Source organism: Harpia harpyja, chromosome 9 (genome assembly GCF_026419915.1).
Source record: "Harpia harpyja isolate bHarHar1 chromosome 9, bHarHar1 primary haplotype, whole genome shotgun sequence".
In the NCBI taxonomy this organism is placed as follows: Eukaryota; Metazoa; Chordata; class Aves; order Accipitriformes; family Accipitridae; genus Harpia; species Harpia harpyja.
Window position 1 is genome coordinate 15,567,924 of NC_068948.1, and position 25,199 is coordinate 15,593,122.

Consider the following 25,199-nt stretch of genomic DNA (forward strand, 5'->3'; position numbering starts at 1 on the left):
ATATTGCAGTTAGTTGTTTAGATTTACCATGTCTAGAGATGATTGAAAATACAAATAAGACGACGACAGTATGAGAGAGGAAAAGCGAGAATAGTTGATTGTCAGGTAGTGAAATGAAGAGCAGAATGTTTCTAGCCACCATGCGCTTTTCTCATCTGTTAACCCTAATTCTGTGGAGACTGAGTATTTTGTGGAACTGCTCCATATTTTCAACAATAGTTCCTTTAATTTTGACCTTTGAGTTTCTTGAAGAACTCTTGGATTGTACAGGGAACCATTTCATCCTTTTCGTAACATTGGATCCATTTCAGTTGGACCGTGGTTTCTATTTAAGTTTTTTTATACAGTAGTTCATGACCCAAGGCTTACTTTGAACAGGGTGCATTATAAAAAAAATTAATGATTTTCTGTCACTGTTAGAATGGTTTTTTTATTGCTTGCTTTAGAAGCCACTTAATGTTTATACTCTTAAAATTGTATTTCTCCAAGTTATTGATCTCGCTTGACTTGTCATAAGTTGTCTTGAGTATATTTGCTTTTTTCTGCTTTTTCTTCACCACAGGTCTTGATACATTGTACTTCAGCCTACCTACTGTATGGTTTATTTTAAAATGTTAAGAAACTTGATTGTGTGCAACAGTTAAGTCTTACTGAAAGATGCTGTATCTGTGAGAATCTTCCACAAGTGTAAATATGTCACTAAATACCCAAATCTACTTGAATCTAAAATGACTGTGACTTGAAGTCTATTTTCAGGGTTGTTTGAGGGGGAAAAAAACCATATTTAAATCTATTAATAACAACAGCTTTTTTTTTAATCTCAAGAAAGAAAAACCTCTTCCTGTTTTGTTGTTTTGGGGTTTTTTAAGTGCTTCTATTTGGAAAAAAACTCCAAAAAAGTTTTTGAAAGTGGTATGTGTGTGTGCATGGGTATAATCAAACAGATTTATTATTCAGAAAGTGTTTTGGTACCTAACACTATCCTTTGACCTGTGTTGTTGCAAGGAGATGTTGTAGGGAGAGAAAAAGTGATTATTCGCAGTGCTTTCCCTTGACTAGAGAAACCCAGTTTACCTTCATTTAGTTTCTAAACCAAAGCTGTTTCTTAAAACTAGATGGAACGTAGATATTTCAAAATTTTATAGAATTTAAAAGGATCAGATAAAACTTTGTGTATATAAAGCCACAAGCATGCATTAAAAAAGTATAACATCTTTAAGCATGCACTTGAGAATAATGTACCAGGCAAGAAAGAAGAATGGTTAATGTTTACCTGATTATGTTATCCTATTACTGACATAAATAGAATATTGAAAACAGTCAGGCCGCATTGTCTCTGAAGCATATAAAATTATTTACTAGTGCAGTAAGCACCTTTTGTTAAAAAAAAAACCCAAACCAACAACAATAAAACCACCACTAACAAACAATGAAACAAAACCAAAAACCACAAACAAAAAAAAATAACAGCAAAAACCCCCAAAGAAACCCCCAAATTGCTACAATGATTAATTTGGTTGCACTGGTAAATGATTCGCTTCTGTGAACTTCAGTTCTGCTTCAGTCTTGTAATTTTCTGATTGCATTTTATAGAATCCTTTCATTCTTTTGGCAAGGTTGACTGTGTGCAGATGAAGAATGAAGCTGCATGCTAGTATATAGCTCCCCCATGCAGATTCTTGATCTGTAGTAAATGTTATACAGCACAATCCTCAGTGGAAAGGAATCCACTCACTGCAGAGTAAGACTCTACACAAAAGCAGTGAGGTGATAAACTATTGCATGCTGACTGCTCTGGTCTTCAGCAGCTGTCTCATGAAGGTGGTCACAGACAAACTGAAATTCTGTTGCATTTCTGGCTATTCAGAAGATCTTAAAAACTTTTATTTTTGCTCAGATCTAGAACTAAATACAGTAACTACAATTTGTTCCCTCGGTTAAATATTACATGGAACCAACACCATTGCTGTGTGGTTTGAGTTGTTTTTTTTAATATTTAAAGTATTCTCTAGTATCTTTTGAAATTACTCCCATGGTATTTTTGGTTTCGACTTTCTAAATGTCATCCTGTTTATTTTGGACTGTATTAAAACAGATCATATGGCAAAGCAGGCCTGTGCTGCATATCTGCTTCGTGAGGGTCATGAGATAGGTACTGTAATTCAGCACTTTATGTATCTCTTTCTTCTTGAGTGACCAGCATTTCATACTCTTAATTTTAGTATTTTGTTTAGCTATGGCACAAGCAGAAAAGGCTGTGATAAATGCAGCAAACAAGGGATATACATGCATGTAAAATGTAGTTGGTCTGCGCATTGTGAAAAAAAAGGTTTTACCACCTTTGCTGAATAAATTCAGGCTCATAACTTTTTTGCTCCATTGCACTGTTCTAGTTTTTTATTTTATGTTGAAATGACATAGTAAATACAATTATTTTTTGTGAGTATTAATTAAAGCATGCTGTATATACAGGGGACAGTTCAGCGTATTTGGAATTTTGCACTAATTTGTAACATGCTGTGTGAACTGTGTTGTGATGACAAAACCCCAGTATCATTATTACTAAAATGTTAGTATTAATGAGGTTCCCAAATCTGCTTCTGCTTGTTCATACAGTACAAGGATGCTTGTACTGAATCATGTAAAATGCCTGCAAGCCATAAAGTTTGGATATACTTTAATGCATATGTTTATCTTTCCAGACCAACTAGTGCACCATGGAACTGGAATTTTCATCTGCTGTTATAATTGCTTATATTAGTTCAGATGTATATTCCATATTTTTATCAACTAGTTCCAAAAAGTTTTCCAAAAAAGCAAGAATTGTTATAATGCTGCTTATTCTTTTATTTTCCTTTGAGTTTTGTTTTTGATGTTTCTACTCCCGTTACATGCTTCTGGCCCCTCTTTCCCCATATACATTTACTTCTCACAGGCGCACCTATGTCGGCAGTATGCCTGGCAGAATAATCAATGGACTGAAGACTGTTGGAGTTAACAATCCAGTATTCCTGTTAGATGAGGTTGATAAACTGGGGAAGAGCTTGCAGGGGGATCCTGCAGCAGCCTTGCTTGAGGTAAGGGAAGTTAAATTACAAGCATTGTTTCATTTGCAGTTAAAAAGAATTAAAATACTGGACTCGGAAAGGAGGATTCACTGGACAAAAGATAGCATGACAGCGTCAGCTTTTTTATTCAAATACCAGCTACTATGTTTTGACATTGTTGGATTTCTGTCAATTGTGCACAATGCAAATGCTGTTATATAGTATGCTAAGCAAGATATCTTTAATCTCAGTGATCTGTACTTAAACACAAGGATGTGTTTTGTGCTAAGTGTTTTGTATATTTGAAGACTGTTCAAGCCTTGAACATTACATATTTGAGGGACTTCAAGACATTGATTTTTAATGACCAAATGCTGTTAGCTATAAGAAAGAACTGTAGAGTAGCCAGACAGCTGGACTTGTTTCAAGTTTTCCCTTTCTTTCTTGGAACAATTTTAATATATTTTTGAAGCCTTTGATGGTACAAGCTTATATTGGAGCTAAGTATTTTACCTAGCATGTAAGATGAACTAATTGCATTGTTGTTTTAGCAGCAATTCTTTAATTAGTGTTGTAATTAACTTTCTGAACTTAAGTTTTCCATTTAAGTCACAGATCCCCACTCCTTGACTGATTATGATGTGGTGAGTGTTTGCTTTCCATGACAGTCAGCTATTAAGTGTGTTTTTTCTGAAATTCTGGGACTCCGACCAAGATATAAATTAATCTAATTTTGAAGTATGTGGTGTAGTTATTTTATGACACAGAGTTTAGAGGTGTTAAATTTGGCTTGCTTAAAGACACAAGTAAAATCTAGGAGATACAAGTAAGGACTTTGAACGAGATACTGTTGGAATATTTTGTAAATCCATCAACTGTTGAGATGTTACTGAATTGAGACCTGTGCCTTGCAGGTTTCATGTGTCAGAGGAGTCTGTAGCAGAGAGCAGCAACGAGTTGCCAGAACCTTCTTTCTGCCTTCTTTTTTCCTGGAGTATGATACACGATGATATCTGAGTACAATTCCTTCTTCCACTGACTTGCGTAGTCAGTGGTTTTATTCTAGCAGTTTGCTGGAGAGAGGAAGGAACGTCTCCTCAGCTATGGGGAAGAGATAAAGAGCTTTGCTGTTCCCCAGCATCTTAGTGCAGCAGGCTATGTACATCTTCCTGTGCTAGCACTGATGATGAGGAAAGGAGGGAATGAGGAAGGTAGTGGCACAGCAAGGCTGGGCTAGGTGAAACGCTTGAGGCTGTCCAGAGCAGGTGTAGCGCTAGTGCACTTAATGGTTTTGGTATTGTGCACACTTAGAATGTCCTTATACTGCTGTATTTTTACACTATCTACTTCTCTTTTATGTTCTTTCTGGCTGTAGGGGCTACCATCCTATCACTGTTTCAGCTGAAACGCTTCTGTGATTGTTCTTTACCTGTTTCAGTCAAAAGGAGTTGGGTTAGTAAAAGATATTTATCCAAATTTTTTGAGCTAGCCTGGCTCACTTTCACTGAAATGATTTAGGGCATAATCCTAGAAGCACCTCAGTTGTCAGACTTAAGGTGTGGTAACTTCTGTAGCTGGGCGGTTGTAGGTGGGGATGAAAGTGGTTCTGGTAATATTTGCCTACAGTCATTCTAATGACTCTTTTTGACTGACAATGCTTAATACAGTGATTTGAATATGAAAAATGCTACTTTAATTAAGGTGTCATAAGCTCATCTGTATGCTGTATGATTTTCTGCAAATGAAATGTCAATTGACATCCTACAAATGTCATTATTTTCTTCCTGCTAGATAGTTTAAAATTACTGTTTTGACAAGGCCAACTAGTTCTTTGAAAATCATCATATGAACAGGCTATGGTTTGAGAGCTCTGTTTTGATCTTTGCATGTTAACGTGAACCAGTAATAACTTAAATGTGCTAGAAAATACCATGGCTTCACTTTTGTAGCTTTTAAAAATGACAGTTATGGTCCTTTACCTGTGTATTTCTCAAGTGTGTAGTACACATTTCTAGGGCGCATGAAAAGCCTCTAAGTGCAAGGAAAACAAGCAGGGAAGTGTAACAAATACTCAAATGCATTTTCTTTGTACTTTTCACTTGCCGGATTTTATTTACTCTTTGCTGTTAATGATAATGAGCTCTTGTCTCTGAGTTTGCTGATAGTTCTTCTGTCATTTCTCCTTTAGATTTTGAACTAAGCTGGCCTCAATCTAGTGAATGCATGGATAAAAAATACCTGAAAATAAAATTTTGTTAGCTAGCTGACTGTTGTTTGCTAGGCAGTCAAAATCAGTAACGAAGCAATAATTTGGCATTTCTTGGAAAGAGAATAACTCCTTTAGGAAGTGTTCCAATCATGAATCCAGATCTGTACATTAATATTGTTAATTTTATTCAACCTTTGCTGTTTCTTTTAATTTATTTTTCATTCCCTGTCTTGCAGTAGAGAATTAGCATTTCTGTTCTTCTATCATGTCAAGTGTGTGAGGGCAAATGAAATGAATTTATTTTTTAATTATTTGTGTTTGAATTTTTGATACTTTGTTGCTGCTTTGGGGTGTTTCTGTTTTCTGTATTTTAAAACCTCATTCTCAGTGATATTCAACTCAGCTCCTGCCATGGATTTTTCCAGCTGAGGCTCGTCAAGTTAGCTTCCAACTGTCTGCTTGGGTTGCAGTCTATATGTAAGTCATTGCTAATTGACCATTAGTTGCATCTGGAGAAGTAATTGCTCTATTAACGATGTCTGGGCTGCTCTCATGTGAGATCTGTATATCCCTCTACTGCTGTCTAAACATCCTGAAGCAGGTGCTTTACCTCTTCTAATGGAGAACTCATGCCTGGATATAACAGCTTAATTTTCATCTGCTTTTTGTGGTTTATGGTCCGTCTGGAATGGGCAAAGGTGGCTGTTATGTAGGAGAACAAACAATAGTAAGTGGTCACCTAACTGGTACATTTGTTTTTCAGACTGCTGCTTCTTGTTTGGTGAGTGCCATCATTAAGTATAAAAGGCACATCCTTTTTTCCTTAATGTGTAGGTGTGTTAAATTCTCACTGATTGTCTATAATGGGATACGTTCAAGGAGAAAATTGCCATACCCTGTAAGGTTGGAAGCAAAGCTTATGTTTTATAATTGCCAAATATGTGTTTAGTTCTAGTGCTTCTGCAGGTTGTTCCTTAAGCAAAACAGAATGTCTTCCTATTTCCAGTTACTGTTCATCAACAAGGGAATGTTTTAGTCTAAATTTAGATGACCTCTGTTTAAAACAGAAGAAAGCAGAAATGGATCCAAATGCCTAATAGTGAGTATTTGTATGCAGGGAAATTAGACCAGGAGCATAGCCAGCCAATTAAATGTTCATGGAACTTATTCTGGATTTTGTGGTAATAAAAAGCTGGTACAGAGAAGCCTTTGTATACATGTGAACTGTCAGCCATAAATTAACCAAGATGTTTTGTTCACTGAATGTTCTTTTTGTACTTAATATTTTTGTATTAGTTGAATATCTTTGAAAACTTTTGAACTTGAACTTTAGCACAGATACCTAGCTGAAGAACAGTTCTATTTGCTTTGGAAAATCTGTTTTAAATGCATAGGCGTGGTATTGTTTTATGTCTTATTCTAAGAAATAGTTACCATGACGAAGAATTATTACTCCAGAGAAACTCTAGCCCTTGTAGAAAATCTCAGATAATTCGCCTTTTTAGATGTAATCCGAGTTGGTTTTTGATTAGTTTCTTTTACCTTTATTGGATAGTATTGTTTGTGCATGAGTACAGCATCAATATTTTGTATATCTTTGTAAATAATATTATAATCACCAGTTTAGCACTTTAATAGTATTCGTAAGGATTTCTAGTTGCAGACTAGAAGGAGAGAGAGATAAACATGCATGTAGATAAATGTTACAAAAACCCAACTTGGTCTGTCAGAATACATTGTTTTTCAACATCCTTGGAAGTAGTAGCAAATGCTTCAGCTAATAGACTGGAATTTTGTGAAAATACTGTGTTACCAGTGTAAAACCAAAAAAAGTGGTGGTGGGGGGGGGAGTTGAATTAGGATTTGCTGTTTAAATCAGTTTTGAAAAATTTGCAAGAGTAGACTTTGAATGCGAGACTAATATTTGGTATAGATCTTTCTTTGAAGACAGTTTGTAGATGCTGTGCTTGGATACACTGCTTATTGTTGTTTCCCCCTACAGTTTAGGGCTAGATTGTAGGACTAGTTGAGGTAAGAGACATCTATAACTGATTGAATTATGCATGTGTACTTGGCTAGTCAGGATACTTCAAGGCCTTTGCATTCATCAGTAAAGAAGGGAGTAAATGATAGCATCTGCCTGCTGAAGAGGGTAAGAAAAGCAGCTTTTGAATAGCTTATAGCCAATGAACAATAGCATTCACTGAGTTCCAACTTTAGTCTTAGAATTTAGACATATCCTTCAGTATGTTTTAAGATTTCACCTTTAAGGGGAACATATAACTTGTATTTTATTACAGTCGCAATACATTTCTAAATATTAGTCTTAAATCTGTGCAGTACTTCAAAATAAAATCAGAAATTGTTCTGTTTTTAAAAAAGTTCTGCTATGTTTCTGGCATTCTGTAAAAAAAGTATTTTACTAGTTTGTTGTGATCATAAAACATTTCTGTTCTAAAGATTTTTAACTTTTCAAAGACTGAACAGAATTTAAGAGTAATGAAAATTCAGAATTGTTTCTTTCATAACCAGCTAAGAAATGCTCAAATTCAGTTTTTTAGAATTATCAACACTGTTCTTGGCTATAATTCAAGTTGCTAAGACAAGGGGTGCATTCCTTTGGGTATAGGCAGATAAATTATTTTGACAGCAGTGTGCTATTTCTCGAGAGATGCATAGGTCCCATTATTTGTAACATGGGAATTATTCATGTCGGTGTAGCATTGATAATTCTTCATTTGAGAAGGAAAATTGTGGCAGTACTTTAAGGGGGGGTGGAATGAAGGTGGTTCATAGGTGGTGATATAGAAGCCAAGTGTAGATTGCTATATACAATGAACTTCCAGTTTTCAGCACTGTTAAAAAAAACTACAAGACAGCACCTTAGTACACTTGTGATCCACGTATATAGAATATCTATCACCTAATGCAGAAAACCAGCTTATTCAAGTAATAGCTTAAATATATGCAAGTGTTGCATTAGCGCACATAAGTAGTACTAAAAGCAATAGGAAGACAATACTGTTATTTAAGCCATAGTTCTACTTCTGCAGTAAACTTTTGAGGTTGGTCAGACTGTGTGTTGTTATTGAAGAATAACAGTGCTTGTTTAATTTTGTTTCTGTGTTTTTATCACAAAATTTGGGAAAAAAAAATGCAAAGATTGTGTTAGGAAAGCCAGGGCTCACCTAGAGTCAAGACTTACGTGGGATGTCATGGGCAATAAGAAGAGCTTCTGCTGCTACATTGGTAGTAAAAAGCTGGACAAAGCTGAGTGAGTGGGGCAGGTGATATAGTGACAGCAGATAAGGCTGAGATAATCTATGTTCTTCCCCTTGGTCTTCACAGTGAGATCTCTTAGGTTGGTGTGCTTAGAGTAAGAAGAGCTACCAGGAGCAAATGAGGATTGGAGTCAGGGATTACTTGAGATAATTCTACCCATGGGACCACATGGGCTGCTTTTCCAAGGGTGCTGAGAGTCCTTGAAAGGCCACTCTCTACCATCAAGTAGGTCACGGAGATAGCTTACAGGAGGTACTTGATGGCTGGAGAAATGCTGCAGCCATCTTTAGAAAACAGTAAAAAGAACTAACAGGGAAATGACTTTTTTTTTTTGCATGTGGTGTGGAATGTAGTTATGGTAATCAGAGCGAGGCAACATACCGAGGGTCAGGCTTTAGTAATGTTCATCACATATTTTATGAATGTAAAGTCAGATTTGACAGATGCAAATGGAATATAATAAAAATGTGCATATTTTATTTACCTCTAATAGAGCAACTGCATCAATTTTGTGTTCACTCTTGTTAAGGTCTTGGATCCAGAACAAAATCACGGTTTCACTGATCACTACTTAAATGTAGCCTTTGATCTGTCCCAAGTCCTTTTTATAGCTACAGCCAACACTACAGCTACTATCCCACCGGCTCTGCTGGACAGAATGGAAATTATTCAAGTTCCAGGTAACAAGTGTTTTCATTAAAGTGGCTATTGCAAGTCCTTAAACAACATTGGGGTGTTTTTCCTGAAACGAAAAGCAGTTCCTTAAGGTCAGCATGCCAGGAATCTAGACTGAATGGCCAGAATCGTTAAAACAGACTAGTCAGGATGCCTTCATTATGGCCTCTGTCATGAGAATGAAATTTAGCATTGCATTTAGGAAAATTCAGTTCCAGGTATATGGAGATATGTTCTGTAACAATATTTTCACTACTTGTTGTGTTTGTATTCTAACTGGCTGTTGGCTGATGCATCTTTTTAAGATTCCAGTGAATAAAGGGATCTTTGAAACACTAAAATTCTATTCTTCTTGTTCACATGAAGTTACAAATAACCACAAAGTATCATACTAACAGCCTTTTAAATTATAGTTGGGGTTTTTTGTTAAATTCAATCAGGTACAATTATAAATTGTAAGAAATTTTATTATATTGTAGTGTATAAGCAAAAAATCAGTAAACATATGTTTTTTCTTTTGAAGGATACACACAAGAAGAAAAAATTGAAATTGCACATAGACACTTGATTCCTAAACAGCTTGAACAACATGGCCTGACTCCACAGCAAATACAGATTCCACAAGTAACCACTTTGGACATAATTACCAGGTAAATCTGTTATTCATTGTTTTAAGTTTAAATAACCTCTTTTTCTGGCAACTAGTAAATCGTTTACAAAGTGGTAACACAAAACATTTCTTAAGATCTATTGTCATTACTAGCTTCAGAAGTTCAACAATTGGTAATTCATGGAATTGCTCTTTCCTGAGCTCTGTCTGGCTCTGCTGTCTAAACCAAATCATCCTTCCTTCTCTAGAGAATTCCTTGCTTTGGTTCTCAGAGTGTGGCTCACCATCGATTGTGTTGACACAATTGGCAAGGCACTGTGAATAAACAGAAACACTTGAAGCTGGTATTGCTGCAGTGTTCAGTGTGGGAAGCCATGGTCTTGGCAGCAAACCTTTATTTTAAAGAATGAAGTTTTGTTTCTGTCATTTTCACAGAAAAAATGGAAATTACCATTTTGTTTCTTGTGACTTGAGGGGCCACATTTGTCTAAAAATTGGAATTAGGTTGAAAAAATTAAATAGCTTATATTAATTAGAACTACTTTTTTGTTGGGTGTGAGAGCAAAGATATTGATCAGAACATCTTTTGGACTTGAAACTAGCTCATTTCCAATGGAAAAAGTGTATCAGTATTCAACGAATTGAAGTATTTTATTGTCTGGTGTTTCTTTTTGATCCATAGACTATAAGAAAATACTCTTTTACAGTCAGTTCCTCAACTTTAAGTGAACTATATTTTGAGTTCTAAAATAGTTCTTTTAATTTTTATGCATCTGAGAAGAGCTCAGTGCTATTGGAACATTGTTTAGCATTTCACTAAGGTTTGACACTAGGTGTTAGTCATGTCTTCTTCCCACTCAGTAGTTTGTCTTTTTTTACAATTTTACCAGCAAACCACAATTATTTTGATAAAAGCACATGACTTTTTTTTCCTGTTTATTAGAGTAGCCCAAGGTCTCACTGCATTTCACATCTCATTTTATTTGGATGTATTTTTAAAAATAAAGTGTGTTTACATTCAAAAGAAATCTTTCTTACACAGAATATCCACCAATAAAACAATTGTCTCTATGCTAGATACACTAGAGAGGCAGGAGTCCGCTCTCTGGATCGGAAGCTGGGAGCTATTTGCAGAGCAGTGGCAGTGAAAGTGGCAGAAGGACAGCACAAAGAAACAAAGCCAGATCGTGCTGAAGTGGATGAAGAAGGTGTGTATCTTTTGCATGTTTTATTAAAAAGGAAACTTCTAACGTAGTCACTAGGAAGCTGATTTATCAACCTTTTCTCCTTTTTTATGCTTCTTTAAGGTCTCTGTTTTTAAAAGCTTTGCAAATAGAGTGACATTCTTAATTATGCATTATTCAAGTCATGCTGAATTATGGCTTGGGACGTAAGTAGAGTAATTTCAGCCTGCCAAGTTGGTAATTCAGAAGTACAATGGATCTGTTTCATATCTTAGGTATGCAATTATGATTTGTGTATGTTTTTATGTCTTCCTAGGCTTTTTTAATGCAAATATTTCACTTTATTTTTTTTTCTTCGATAAAAGACTAAGCATGGCTTTAGTTATTGTATTTAAAGGGGTTCTTTAACTGTGCTGTGCATGCTCTGCCAGCTCAGAACTCAATCCGGTTATTTTGTTGTACTCTAAAATAAATGTCTGCTTGAAGAGCTTTGAAATTAGAAAGGTTTAGGGGCTCTTTTTATGTGCCTATTAAGACTGCACTTATTCTAAGTCTCTTGAAGCTTTGGTAACTTGTCAACTTCAGTAAGTCTGTTCTTGTTTCCCATATGTACAGACAATAGTGATTTATCGTTCCCAGTCATCCAACAGACTGAATGAAAACTAAACATAAAATTCTCAAACAGCAAAAATACTCAGGTAAATCCTTCACCAGTAAAGGTAGACCTCTTTCTAGGCTTGAGATACAAGGCAGGGAAGGAAGAAGTCAGGCCCATAATCCGGTTCATGTGCAACATGCAACTGGGGACTGCTCCCTTTTTCATCCCCAAATTAATGTTCTCTTTAATGAAAATGAACATCCATACTGTGTTTGGTGAAACATACCATGCAGAGCATAGACAATTGTGCTTTTATTCCAGCCAGTTGCTGATGGAGGATCTCACTGTACACAGCAGTTTTCTGTTGAAGGCTTCAGAGTGCTCATTGCAGCACTAGATGTCTGCAGGAGCCTGCAGTTCAAGGTAGATGAAAAACGTGAAAGGACAGAATCCGAACCTGAAGTTGAACTTCTAAAATGTGCATAGTCCTTAGTCTCAATAAAATCTAGCAAGTAGGGTGTTGTGTGTTTTGTTTGTTTGGTTTTTAAAGACTGCTATGAGTCCAGCTGACATTTTCTGACAAGAAATACTGCCAGTCCGTCAGAGAATTGTGGCCAGAGGACACCAGAAAGCAGAAACTGCAGAATGGCTGCTTACTTTTGCTCCAGAATACTCACAAACTTAAAATACTAAACAGACCCCTGTGGGTTTGATGTGAAAGATTCCACAACTAAGCTGATGTGGAAAAAACCTTTAACATCTGTACAGCTAGAATAGTTTTGGACTGATTTAGAAGAGGACAAATAAGGAGACTTCTTATCTGTTCTTTTAAAACAAGGCAGCTTACAAGTCTGAATGGTGCCCCCCCCCCCCTTTCAGAGAGTAAATCCTGGGGAAGGAAATATAGCCAATATTTGTACTAACAGTGGTATTAATTAGAAGAGTATATGAAGAAGAGTTTTACCCATAGTAAAACCTTTTGTAATTTGTCTCTGGAAATCTGTTTATTGACAGTCTTTCAGCTTTACCTTGCCTTTTTTCCCTTACTCAGTATTTCCCTTCTGAAAATTGAATCTTCTTTTACCTTGTTGAGTTTTCTAAGATCATCATGATGTCTGTGGAAACTGTAATATCAGAAGATTGAATTTGGTCTACAAATCAGTGTTTAAGTGTATTCAGCTCAATTTCCTCCGAATGTTTGGCTTAATGAGAGTGAACTCTCACAGTAGCAGTAGCTGTGCATGCATAAATGACTGTGCAGTTTAAATTGTCCCATCTACATTAAAAGGAAGAGCTTTTAAGACATATTTATTAATGCTTTCCATTTATATTATATGCATATTGTCTACCTTCTCTCCTCTGTGCTGGATTTCACTGAAGTCCAACACTGAATTTGTCGATACTCCTGTGATACCTGAACTTGCTCTTGAACCAGAACGCTGAACCTTTGGGCTGTGGTGGCCAGGGTTACTAGCATCTTTTACAGTATTTCTTTGCACTGAAGAGTAGATGTGTCCAAAATGTGCTTAAAAGGTCTAATGTGATTGCTGAATAAAAAAAAGTGTCATTCTACTCTTCAAGCCTTCTGATAAAATAAACAAAATTAGGTTCAGAGCACAACTCCTGATACTATAAGAAGAAACATTTTACTGTTAAAGCAAAGAACAAAAAGGAACTGTATTACACATCTCAATCCAGTGGAGAGAGGTATTTACAATGTTAAAATTAGCACTGTACTTGCAACTTAGGTATTTACACTGTTAAAATTATACACTGTTAAAATTAGTACTGGACTTGCAACTTACCAAAGCTAAGTGAAAACAGCAAGTTAAGTGCTTCAAAAGAGGGCGAAAGCTAGCTTTTTTGGTTGACACACGATTTGGAGTAAGCCCAGGAGAAATGAGCTGTGAAGAGTTGCCTTTGTACTTCTGGAATTGAAACTGTCCGTAAGAAAAAGCTGTATTAACAAAAGGGAGTCCAAGGGACAGGTGGCTCTGTATTTAAACTTTGGTATTACGAAGACATGTATAGAATGGTGCAGTCTGCAAAATGTGTTTTACTTTGTACTAATCGTGCTTATACCCTGCTGTATTTTTAGCAGAATATGTCACTTGTTGGGAGTGTTTGAGAGTAGGACACTTTTAAAAAAAATATTTTTGTTTAGTTTTCCTTCAGTCTGTTGGAAACAACCAAGTATTTAAAAGAAAATTCAGAAAGACCCCAAATACTTGCAAGTTGATGCAAATAACGGGATTTGTAGCCTAAATTTATTTCTCTGGAACTTTTTTTCCTGTTGATTAGTGGACATTTGTGCAGTTGTGCATAGTGGTGATGAATTTTTATTTCATGTAATGAATGACTCTGGAAGAATAGTTAATCAAGTTATTGTCTCTTAATAGTTTCATTTAGAATTATTTCTTGATTTTTTTGTTTATCTGTATAAAGAGACATATAATTCATTTTTGCTTTACACATTTGTCAGTTACTGATGTGGGATTGAGACTACAGTTAGTGCGTTCATATGTCATGAGTTGTGAATGTCAGAGCAAGCTACAGGCTTGACTTGTAGATTCTAACTTGCTAAAGCATAATTTGTGTATGATTTGTAGCATATCAAAATAGTAACGTGGTGCCTATTGTGTTTACTCAGCTGAGAGCATTCCAGCTTGTGGGTTTGTAAAAAAAGTTGAAAGACATGAAGTGGTAGAACCACAAAATTTCCATCATTATACTGATTAAATCAGATTATTAAATCAAAGTGGAGCATCTGTTTTAAAGGCTTTGTAAACATCAGGCTTTTGACACTGTTTGATAGTAGGCTGTAAGAATGGAGGATACCTGCCATAGCAGAACTGATGCTAGGAGATATGCTGTCAAGCCATATTTAGCACTTTCCAAAAATGCATGACTGAAATACACTGCCAGCTTTGTATTGCCTTCCTCGCTCCTTTGACTTCTGAGCTTTAAGATGAAGTTGGCAAGTGGAGGAGTGTTAGTTTGCGTCAGTCATTGAATTTGTACAGTGAACTTCAGAAAAAGCAAATGGACTCATTTTTCAGACCTCTCCAGGGAGTCATCCTTGTGTACAGTAACACTATCTGATATTTTACTGAAACACTATCTAAGATTTATGTGACACTCATCTAGTCTTTGACACTAGAAGAAATTCTAGGAGTCATGAAAATATGTGAAACTCTCCTTCCTATTTTAGTGCAACTGCCTTGAGAATACAATGCAGCAACTGTGCACTAAGGCATCATATCATGATACAACAGTTGAAACCCAGAGTGAAAAATGATCTGTCTGATTCAGACTTGAAAGGAGATTTAGGACAGGTAATATTTAATAACTAAAAGTGATTAAATGAGGGGTCTATCTATGTTGAAACCAAGGCTTTGAAAATACTTAAATATTTCCATAACGCAGGAATACAATACAGTTTATTCTACTCCTTGTGAATGAAACAACACTTGGTTTTGAGTTTAAATGCAAGTTTGACTGAAGTGGTCAATGTGAACTGAAACATGTAGTCTTGATTCTTCCTCCCTCAACTTGGGCATAATGCATTTTATTCACAAAACATTATTATGCATGACTGTGGGGGATTTTGCTTGTTTTTTAGTATGTATAAGGGCCTTAATACAGCTGGGCTAACATCACTGCTTTTGCAGAAAGTGACCTGTTCTGTGTTCTAGCCAAAACTCGGCACTTCCAGCAGCACGAGATCTCCCATAGCACTGGGAAATGAGTTTATGAAATCTGATCGTCATAAATCCCACGATGGTATGACTGTAGGCACTCAAGTTTGAGCTCAGCTGTGCCAGCATTAGTATACTTACCAGCTCTGCAGACTGTAATATGTGGTTCTTTCTAAAAATTGCTTGGAATGTCTTCTGTTTTAGGCCAAAAAGGCATAAATGTTATGAAAAGTTGGGTTTATATATGAACTATTTTTTTACCATGTTAATTTATCTAAATATTCCTGCACGAAAACCTCAAATTCAAGTGCTTCAAGTTGTTATTCATGTTGTTATTCTAGATCAGGACTGATGGAATGTAATTATTTTGAGATAAATTTTCTCATCCTGTGGGGAAGAATGCACATAGCATTAAATTTAAGTATACAAGTAAATGTTAGTAGGATTGGGGTCCCAGGAAGGAGTTCCTTTCCAAAAGAAAATCTTTTAGAAGTAGTGCTTCCCAAGTATGTAGTGCATAAGAGTTAAGTTGGACAATGGAAAGTTGCTTTTAAGGCATAGTTTCATGTCATGCCTGGCTTTGAATGTGGACCATTGTCAACAAGGGCAATCCCATCCTTTCCTACCTAAAGGTAGTTTTGTGGAGTTTATTAGTTTGGAGGGACTAAAAGAATTCTGGGTCGGTCTGTCATGTGCTGAAGCATCTGCTAGTAAATCAGCTGAGAAAAAACAACATGCTGTTTTCCCTTTAATTGCCCACAAACTTGAAACCTTTTCTTTCATGCTTATAGTCTTTCTTATATCTCTTCATAGCAATTCAGCAAATCAGAATATGTTATGTTAAAAGCTGTTTAAAAACTTTAGGTTTCTATTATATTCTTCTATCTTGGCCAGTAAGTATGGCTAGAAATCTTTGTGTTTAAGACTTACATATTACTAGTGCTTAATTTAAATATGTTTTATGAGGAGCTGAGAAATTGCTACATGTTGAGGAAGTTTTAGGTTCTTCTATTTGCTCATTTCCATTATAACTCTAGAGGAAAGTAGCAGTCTTAAATTCTTAAATCTTTGTGCCATGGAATTCCTTTTTAGATTAAATCCTGAATTATATATAGTAGTTCATTGTCAGTATGTTTTCTTAGGAGTCCATTTTCTTGCAAATCCTAGTATTTACATGCAAGATTTTGCTTAGGGAACTTGCAAAGGCAGATTCTTGAGGAACACTGTCGTGATCTTTGCTGAGTAGCTGCAGATTCTGCTCTGAAAATTTTACAAACAATCTTTTTTTGGTTGGTTGATTGTTTTTTGGATTTTTTTGTTGTTGTTTTGGGGGAGGGGTGTTTGTTGGTTTGGGGGGAGGTGTTTTGGGTTTTTTGGGTGGGGTTTTTTTTTCTTAGGTTTTCCAATTTTTACATGTTAAAACAACTCAGTACCATGCTGCTTTTGTTTAAGCAGTAATGTAATAGTAGATCAGCAGGTGGTTCCTCCAGTGCAGCGTGGAGCTCTGTTAAGGGCACTTTTTTGAATTTTTAGCTTATTTCTCCAACTTAACTCAGAATGAAAGATGACTAAGCTGTTGTCCTAACCAAAAGTTCTGCTTCTGGAAACTTGAATTTAACTGTCTTGTTTTAGATAAATGTGTCATTTAACTTGTACTATGGTTTATGGCTATTCATGTGGGATAGGTAGGGAACATTTATTTGTCATCATTAATGGAAATCTTAATTACTTGGATCTTTATAGATTCTTCATAGTCAGCACTTCCATAACGGTGGTTAAAGAAGATGTTTTTTCCTTCAAAGAAAAAGTTAGTGTTTGTAATTATATTTTTGGAACATCACTGTATGCTTTTATAGAAAATTAGATAATGTCAGAATTTAGGTTAATATTTTTAGAAAAAGTCTGGAGTTTGTTATAGTTACAGATTATAAAATGGGGTCTACTAATTAGATTATATAAACTCAAAGAAAGAGTTTCTGATTCTTTTAATAGGGCAGGTGGCCTCAAAAATTACCTACTGATTTGTTTACGAGAAGTCTGTCTCCTTCAGCTGTATACACAGAACTAGGTGAAATAAGAGCAAGCAGAAATGGAAAATTTTGTTGGGTGGTAAAATCTTGGTATAGAACAAAACCAGTTGTTTCTAAACTCAGTTTTCTTTTAAAATATGAATTGTCATATCAAATTACTCGGGTTTTGAAGATCTGTAGTGTTGAAATTGCAGTCTGAGTTGCAAGAATAGCATGCAGGTTATGTTTCCTAGACCTCCTAGTATTTATGCATTTGAATTTATTATGTACAGAAATAGTAGTTCAACAACAATATAGAAACATGCTGGAACAACAGGAGGGCCATCTGACTAAGGCAGTGTTTACAGTAAAGGAATGGGATTTGTGTATAGAGCAATGAGTTGTACAATGGAAAGATTAGTGACTGTTGGATAATAACTATTAGATTTGAGTCCTGAATGAAAGCTGAGTTGGTGTTATTATAGTAATAGTGACGTAGAATGTTTTCCTTGATACTGTATGAAGGCATTAGTATGAATTGCACTGCAAAAAAATTAACTGTAAAAAGGCCTTTATATATCAGGATTAATAAAAGGATAGTTTGTATCTTGTGAAAGGAGACATTCTCTCTTCATCTGTTCTGAGAATTACTTTTGCAGCACAGAACACCTCTTAATGTTATATTAAATAGATTAGATCAGTGATTTGTGTTTTCCTATGATTGTTTAAATTCCTGGATCTTCCATTATTGTGCATGCATTAATATGCAAAGGAAGACACTTTCTTTGTTGAAAGTAAAAAAGAATTCGAAGAAAGGAAGCAACAGCATGTAATTTCCCAAAATATGGTGCAGAAGTCTTAAAGCTCAGTATACATTCCTGCATAATATAGACTATTGCTTTAAATGTATTTTAGGCTTGTGGTTTTGGGGTGGGAAGAAATATCTTCACTATATGTATGTGTACAATGCTTTTCTTAATGGCAGCCTCAGGGCAGGGAGGCACTACCATAAAACTGCCACAGAATCTTAGAAACATCTGGATTGTTCAAGTATTTTTCATTTCTCTGATATATGTTTCACTAAAATATTGCTTAGGGCTCTTGAGAAAATCGTAATGAGCCTTTCGCATCTGGATCAAATTCTGTGGGGAAATGACTCCCTGCTTATATTATCCTTCTGTATACAGTCACTTAAGTAAATGTGCATTGTAGGCCCAGTACAAATGATGTTGAGCTTATTCATGCAAACGACCGGCTGTGTAGTCTGGTTTAAAACAATTTTGAGGCTTTGATATTTATATGGTCCCCATTACAGTTCACTTTTGTATAGAAAACACATTTGTAGAGAAAGCAAATTTTAAGGAAATTCTGCTAAGGAAACAATTGTACAGGTAAGAAATACAATCATACTATAAATGGAGAAAGGAAAGAGCACACTTTTGAATCCATAACTATTGCTTTAATTATGTGGTCCCTTCCTGATGATGCTTGAGTATATTACATTCAAAAGTGCCAGGCTAATTGGGTTTTATGGCCCTTTCTGAAGAGTACATCACACCTGTAGGTATTTCTGAAAATGCCTAATAATTTGCTCTTCGAGGAAGTTTTTGCTGCTAGTGGTTATTGGTCAAGACCCCTTAGAAATATCTCATCCAACAAAGAAAAGAGCAGAGCCCTGTGTAAGTATATTTCAAGACAAAAGCCATAGGTGAAGTTGTTATACTGAAATTGTTTGAGGTTTTTCCACTAAGCAAGGACTGTATATGTTGTGTTCTGAACTGGCTGTTGAACAACGAGGGACGTCAATTTTGTGAGTTAAGCAATCTGATCTAGTGAAAGATGTCCCTGCCTATGGTGGGCAGGTTGCACTAGGTGATCTTTAAAGGTCCCTTCCAACCCAAACCATTCTATGATTCTATGATTGAGTAAAGCCATAATAGTTGTAAGGGACAAAAATCAAAGTAAAAAGTGTAATGTCAGAGTATGTGCTGCATAGGCTGCAATAAAGGTGGGCTGTGCTATGTTGGGGTAGTGGTTCCATCTGACAGCCTGGAAGGAGACGGCACACCAGGGCTGGATGAGTTAAGCTTCCAGTGGAGCTGGTTTCCATATGATCTACACGTAACAGCTTCTGCACCTGGTCGGCTGGTGTTGAGGGTATGCGTGTGAGGATTGGGGTGTGGAGAGGAAGGCAGAGTTACAGAGCAGTAAGTTACACCATCCTTGTTGGATGCTGTGAAATGAGATGTTATTGAATGTAATGTAGGCTAGCTATAAATAATGCAGCCATGTGGCAAAGCAATGTATGTAAATCTGGCCAAAATGCTCCTACTTTATTTGACAGAACTTAATTATTAGTGTCAGAAGTTAAGCATTTAAATCCTTGCAGAAAGAGACCACAGAGAGCACAGTTGTAAACGTATGTAAAAAGAACAGTAGTTACTGAACTTTCAGTATTTCCACATTCAGCTCTAGATTTTGTATTACACTACATTAAACACGATCATCTCCTACAAATACTGGTTTTATGCACAAATCTGATGAAAAGTGCAAAGTCCTAAATGAACTTAATGTGTTTTCCTATTTGACCTAGTTTAAAATGCATTTAAGTGAGTTGCATCTCTGTCAGTGCTCTAGATTTAATATTATCTTTGCTGAACAGTTAGAACATGTTTAGGCTTAATAATTAAATTTGATGCCATATTATCTTTAATTTGACAAGATTTTTGTGAAAGATGGTTTAAGCACACTTTCCTTAACTTTCTGACCATTTCTTTGAATATTTTTGTCTGTCATGAGACGACTCTTCTCTCTCATGACATTCCTGTGTCAAGAAAGACTGCTACAAATCCTAAATTAGATTTTCTTCTCTTAGATTGCAAAGAGCATGTCACAGAAGACACGAAAACAGAATCCATCAGTGACACAGCTGACCTGGCTCTGCCACCTGAAATGCCGATTTTAATTGATTTCCATGCTTTAAAAGATATCCTGGGGCCACCCATGTATGAAATGGAGGTAACATCCTCATTTGTTTCTGCTTGACTGCTGTTTCTGTCTGGTTTGACTAGTTGTCTATTTTATTGCTATTGACTGAGTTTATACAATATTAACTTTTTGAAAAATGTATTAGTAACAGAACTGTGTTTCTTTGTGTTCCACCAAGTGTTTTTTCATCTAATGAAGTTTTTATTTTATTTTGTTTTAATTCAGGGTACATAAATAACATAATGGCATGACTTTCTGTTAGCAAAGACGCCTACAGCAGTGCTTAAGAATGTGGTGATGTTTTTTCAGTTCATAACAACTTTGCTTTTGTTTGGGGGATGTTTGGTGGCCTTGGGAAAGAAGCCAAAAGTAGAACCCAGGAATCCTTTCTCTGAGGCAGCTGTGTTAAAGACTGTCCCACATACCTCCTTAAAGCCAGTCAGCATTTTTGGGTATTAAAACTACTTCAGTTTGCACCAGAAGCTCTCAGACATTCTTTAGACTAATGTGACTCTTAGCTGTTAAAAATGTTCTATGATCAGTCATGCACCTCCAGCTTCCTAGTACCAGCTCTGTTCCTCAAGTAGGCATATTCCAGCATTTTTTCTTTCCCCCATCTGTATTTTGCTGCATTCTATGAAAATGCCATCAATTGTAGTAGTTTGTTAGTTTGGGATTCTCTTTTCACTATTTACATTGCAGTTATTCTCTGCTTTACTTCAGGTCCAGGTGAACTGACCGAGTGTAAGTAGTATATATAACACTATGACAGGAAACCAGTTGCTGATGGAACGCTAAATTTTTTGGTCTTTATCCTGGAGAAAAGATCAGTAAACCAGTAAGTTATGGAGAAAATAGAAATTAAGAGAAAACTTGCAGAAGAGACAAAATTCAAACTTCTAAGAACTTCCCTGTGATAGTTCTTCTCTCCTAGATGAGAGAACCAGACTCCAGTGGGATTTGGAGGACAAAAAGGGGACAAGATATGCAAGGGAAGTGGGAGAAGATGAATGATTGTTAAGGAATGAGTCAGTTTTTAGACCTGAACTGATATTTTTGGATATGAAGATTTTATCATGGAAGAGATTCTTATTGAAGAGACAGAAATGAGGATACAAGTTGAAAGAAGACAGCGCTATTGATTGTGTTAGAGGATGATGGTGGTAACAGTGGAAGTTGAGGGGAATGGGAGGCAAGGAAGGTCAAGTGATCAATAGACCAGTACACTATGGCTCTTTTGGCTGAGTTTTTTTCACATTGGTCATTTGTGTTCTGATTTTATGTCTTTTTACTTTCAGAAATTAGAAGAGGTTGCTCTTTAGGCAAATGACTTTATTGTAAGCAGCTTACATTCTTTCTTTTCATCCCTCAGAAGCCGCTATACCCAATAATAGACAGTTCAAGGCCATTTCAATTAGGAAGGTAGTGTGGATATACTTTAGCTTGATTTGGAATGACTGTAGCCATCAGACCATTTGTAATACTGCTGTGGAGTCTAGTCTGCTACTATCTTTTTCTCACTACCTGACTTTTAGAAACAATTACTGAAAAATAGCATGTGGGTATTTTTCAGAGAAATAATGTTCTATCTGAACTTTCATTTTGAAGTATGTTATATACTTCAGACATCTGGTCTTTGGAGCTAAAGCGCTGCAGGATCATTTGGCTTTTTAGTGCTTAAATTGCAGATGCACATGAAGCCATTGTAGTAAATTGAACTTAATATTCACGCCAGTACTCTGATTTCTACAAATGATGTTTATTAGTTTCATAAAGGTGCTAAAAAATAAATTTAATTTTGTAAATTTGTACAAAAGTTCTGGTCACTTGCAACTCTACTCCTAGTAGTCAGTCAAGAGTAGAATTAATTCTAACAAATATGAACTTGTCACACTTTTTAAAAATCAGATTGTAGGCCAAGAAATGTGCTAATATGTGACTTTCCTTAGATGTTCTGCCTAGTTTTGAACTTTTTCTGAAGTTGATTATTCATTTAAATTTGGTAGTATGGCTGTGTTGTCAAATAATTTCTGCTATTTTGTCCTTTTTCTACAGGAGTAAGTAGTGCAAGTAAAGTTTCTGAAGCGTGGTTCTTAATTCCAAATATACAAATACATGAGTGCTGGCTTGGGTTTTTTTTTCCACATTAGCAATTGCTATGAATATACATATAAGCATGTCATGGATCTGCTGGCCTGTATAAGCTGAAATAAGACTGACTGAAGCTTTTGACTTGTGTATCAAAGGTTTTTTAAACGTTTCCTTATTTAGCAGACAAATTAAGTAGAGCATAAATAGACCTAGAGATGAATCCATACAGCATCAATTCCCTGAGCAGCTCAGGATTTATTTTCATGTACTGTTTGCTGTATTTATTAATGAGTAAATATTTTTCAGTACACACTTTATGATTTTTTCAATGTAAATTGCTCGGATAGCCACATAACTCCTGTTTTAATGAGTTTTGCCAACTAACCTATTATTCCTTTGAATTTTCTCAAGTGCCCCCAAGATTCTTTCAAATGAAGAGTATAGCTCCTGTCTCAATGATGGGTGTTTCAGATTGGCTACTGGTGTTTTTTCTGGTTTTGTAGTCTGCAGTGTGTCTCTCTCTCTATATCTAGCCTTTAAAGCTTTACCTTTGACCTGCATTTTGCCATTTATATTTAGTTGAAATAAAGATCCAGTGGAGGCAGCCACCATGTCAGTACTTGGATGAGACTGAGCAAATAGAACAGAAAACATGACATGACTTAATTGATCTGTTATCCTTCAGGGAATACCTTAAAAGAAGTGATTCATCTTTCACCTTTTCAGTGCATTGCTTGTATATTTTCTGCAGAGGTCTCCCAGCAGAAAGGCATGACAGAATACTCAGCTCATACTTGTAGGATTAATTCATTTATCACAAATAAATAATCTTACGTGTCACCCTACAGAACAAATGCTGGAATAAATCACATAGTAAGGCTTTGGAAGAATAATCTTGACAGTAGTTTAAAGTGTAAAAGATTTAATGAAATGTTTCAGCACAGCATGCTTTTGGGGGAAAGGGTTTATAACATATCCAGAGTGTTTATAATGAAGTATTTCTCATTTGGCTTGGATTTTACCACTTTTTTTTCTTTCTTTCTTTCTTTCAACACTTAATTCTGCTCAGTTAACAAAACATTATTGGCACCACAGGAAGGCCCATCAGAATTAGTCTGTATCCTCATAATGTGAGTGAAGTTGAAGTGACAGAAGCTCCAGGTCAGTGAAATTACCTATTCTAGGAAATGAAAGTGCAGATGTTGTAAAAGAATAGCTCTATTTCATGGGACATACACAATTCTAATTAAGAAACAAATTAGGTTATCTTTTAGAAGTAAAACCTGTACAAAACACCAGTTTAGATAGGCATTTTTATCTAAGAAATACCAGTCTTGTGGTGATATTTCTGGGAAATCCTCCTCCCTTAAAGGGAAGCTGCTGTTACATATTTTGCCTGCAGTACTTTGCTAGGGAATGAATCAGGAGAGTAGACTAGAAAAAAGGTTTGTACAGTCAGGTTGGGAGAACCTGTGGAAGGATAACAAAGATGCTAAAGGCTAGCAAGTAATTTAGGACTGGTTCTCATCTTCCCATTATGAATCAGTGACTTAATAGCTCTTTGTCAATTATACTGAATTATAAAGTAACTCCAAAACTGCAGACTTGTGGATGATGTCTCTTTTCCTTTATCTTAGAATAACCTTAAATATTTTAAAATAACTGACTGAGCTAAATGTTAAGACTTTAATTTTGCAGTGTCCAGGCAGCTAAAATGTATCTGACAAAATGTTCATCTACTCAGATTACAGCTAAATTGTAGCTGGGGTGGTCTCATCTACAAAAATTTTCAAAAAGACAACTGTTTATGTAGGTCAGTGACCTCTTCTTCCGTCATCTGACAGACATGACCAGTCATCAGCTGATGCTAATGGTCATTTTTGATTGAAGTTGTTTAAAAAGTATAAGTAAGGATTTTTTTTCTAATTTAAATTCCTCTGATAAAAAAGTATAAGGATTTTTTTTCTAACTTAAATTCCTCTGACTTTTTGTGAGAAGAAATTATTCAGAGGTGCCAGGAGTGATTGAGTCTTGTGGAGCTCACTCTAATACTTCATAGGTATGTTTAATGTAATATAACATACTTTCCTGTAAGTATTGTATGGTTGTATGGGGTTTTGTGTGTGTGTGTTTTTAGGGATTTTCAAGGGTCTTTTCTGAAGACAGTTATCAAAGCTGTCAGGGTGTTTTCTATACATATGCCTGTCAACATGCATTAGTTAATATTCAGGTGAGGAGGTTGCAGTAGAGGTAGTACAGTCTCTAGCAGTACAGCAAGAGAAGGTGCTGGCCTCTGAGTCTACGAGTTAGTGCAAAGTATGATGGCTGAAAGGTGATTAACACTTACTACACACCTAGTTTCTCTTATGAGATCTCAACTTACTTGTGAAAGTAGGAAGAGGTACCTACCTAGTCTGAGGATAGATTAAGGAGTTTGTACTGAGGTGAGGGAAATGATGAGTGTTTAGAACCATTTGGTTTTTGATCTTTAGTCATGTTCACTATTTTCTGCCCCTGAGCTCTCAAACAGTGGAATTAAGTCTATAAACTGTTTTGAACTGATACACATTTAGAGCCGGTGCTAACATCCAGTCCAAAAAAAAAAAGGAAAAGAAAAACCCCCAAACCAACAAACCTTGTTGATGGCTACTTTCGGATGGGAGAATGTATGGACAGTTACTTTTGTTCGTTATACCCGATATGTTTGAAACCATGACAGGTTGCCAAAATACATGATTGTCTCAACTGTCAAGGAGAATGCTTCAAAGTTGTTGGATTTCAGTGCAACCAGGATGAATTGATTTTGTT

At 35.9% G+C, this 25,199-nt stretch overlaps 1 protein-coding gene across 2 annotated transcripts in view; it reads left to right on the forward strand.

Annotated features, from left to right (window-relative positions):
- Positions 1-25,199, forward strand: part of LONP2 (lon peptidase 2, peroxisomal) — a 57,824-nt gene that overhangs the window by 24,712 nt on the left and 7,913 nt on the right. For both annotated transcript variants that reach the window (XM_052797488.1, XM_052797487.1), the window contains exons 8-12: positions 2,936-3,077; positions 9,068-9,218; positions 9,737-9,863; positions 10,901-11,031; positions 20,188-20,330. In XM_052797488.1, coding sequence (XP_052653448.1) covers positions 2,936-3,077; positions 9,068-9,218; positions 9,737-9,863; positions 10,901-11,031; positions 20,188-20,330 — 694 coding nt within the window. The remainder of the gene's footprint in view (positions 1-2,935; positions 3,078-9,067; positions 9,219-9,736; positions 9,864-10,900; positions 11,032-20,187; positions 20,331-25,199) is intronic.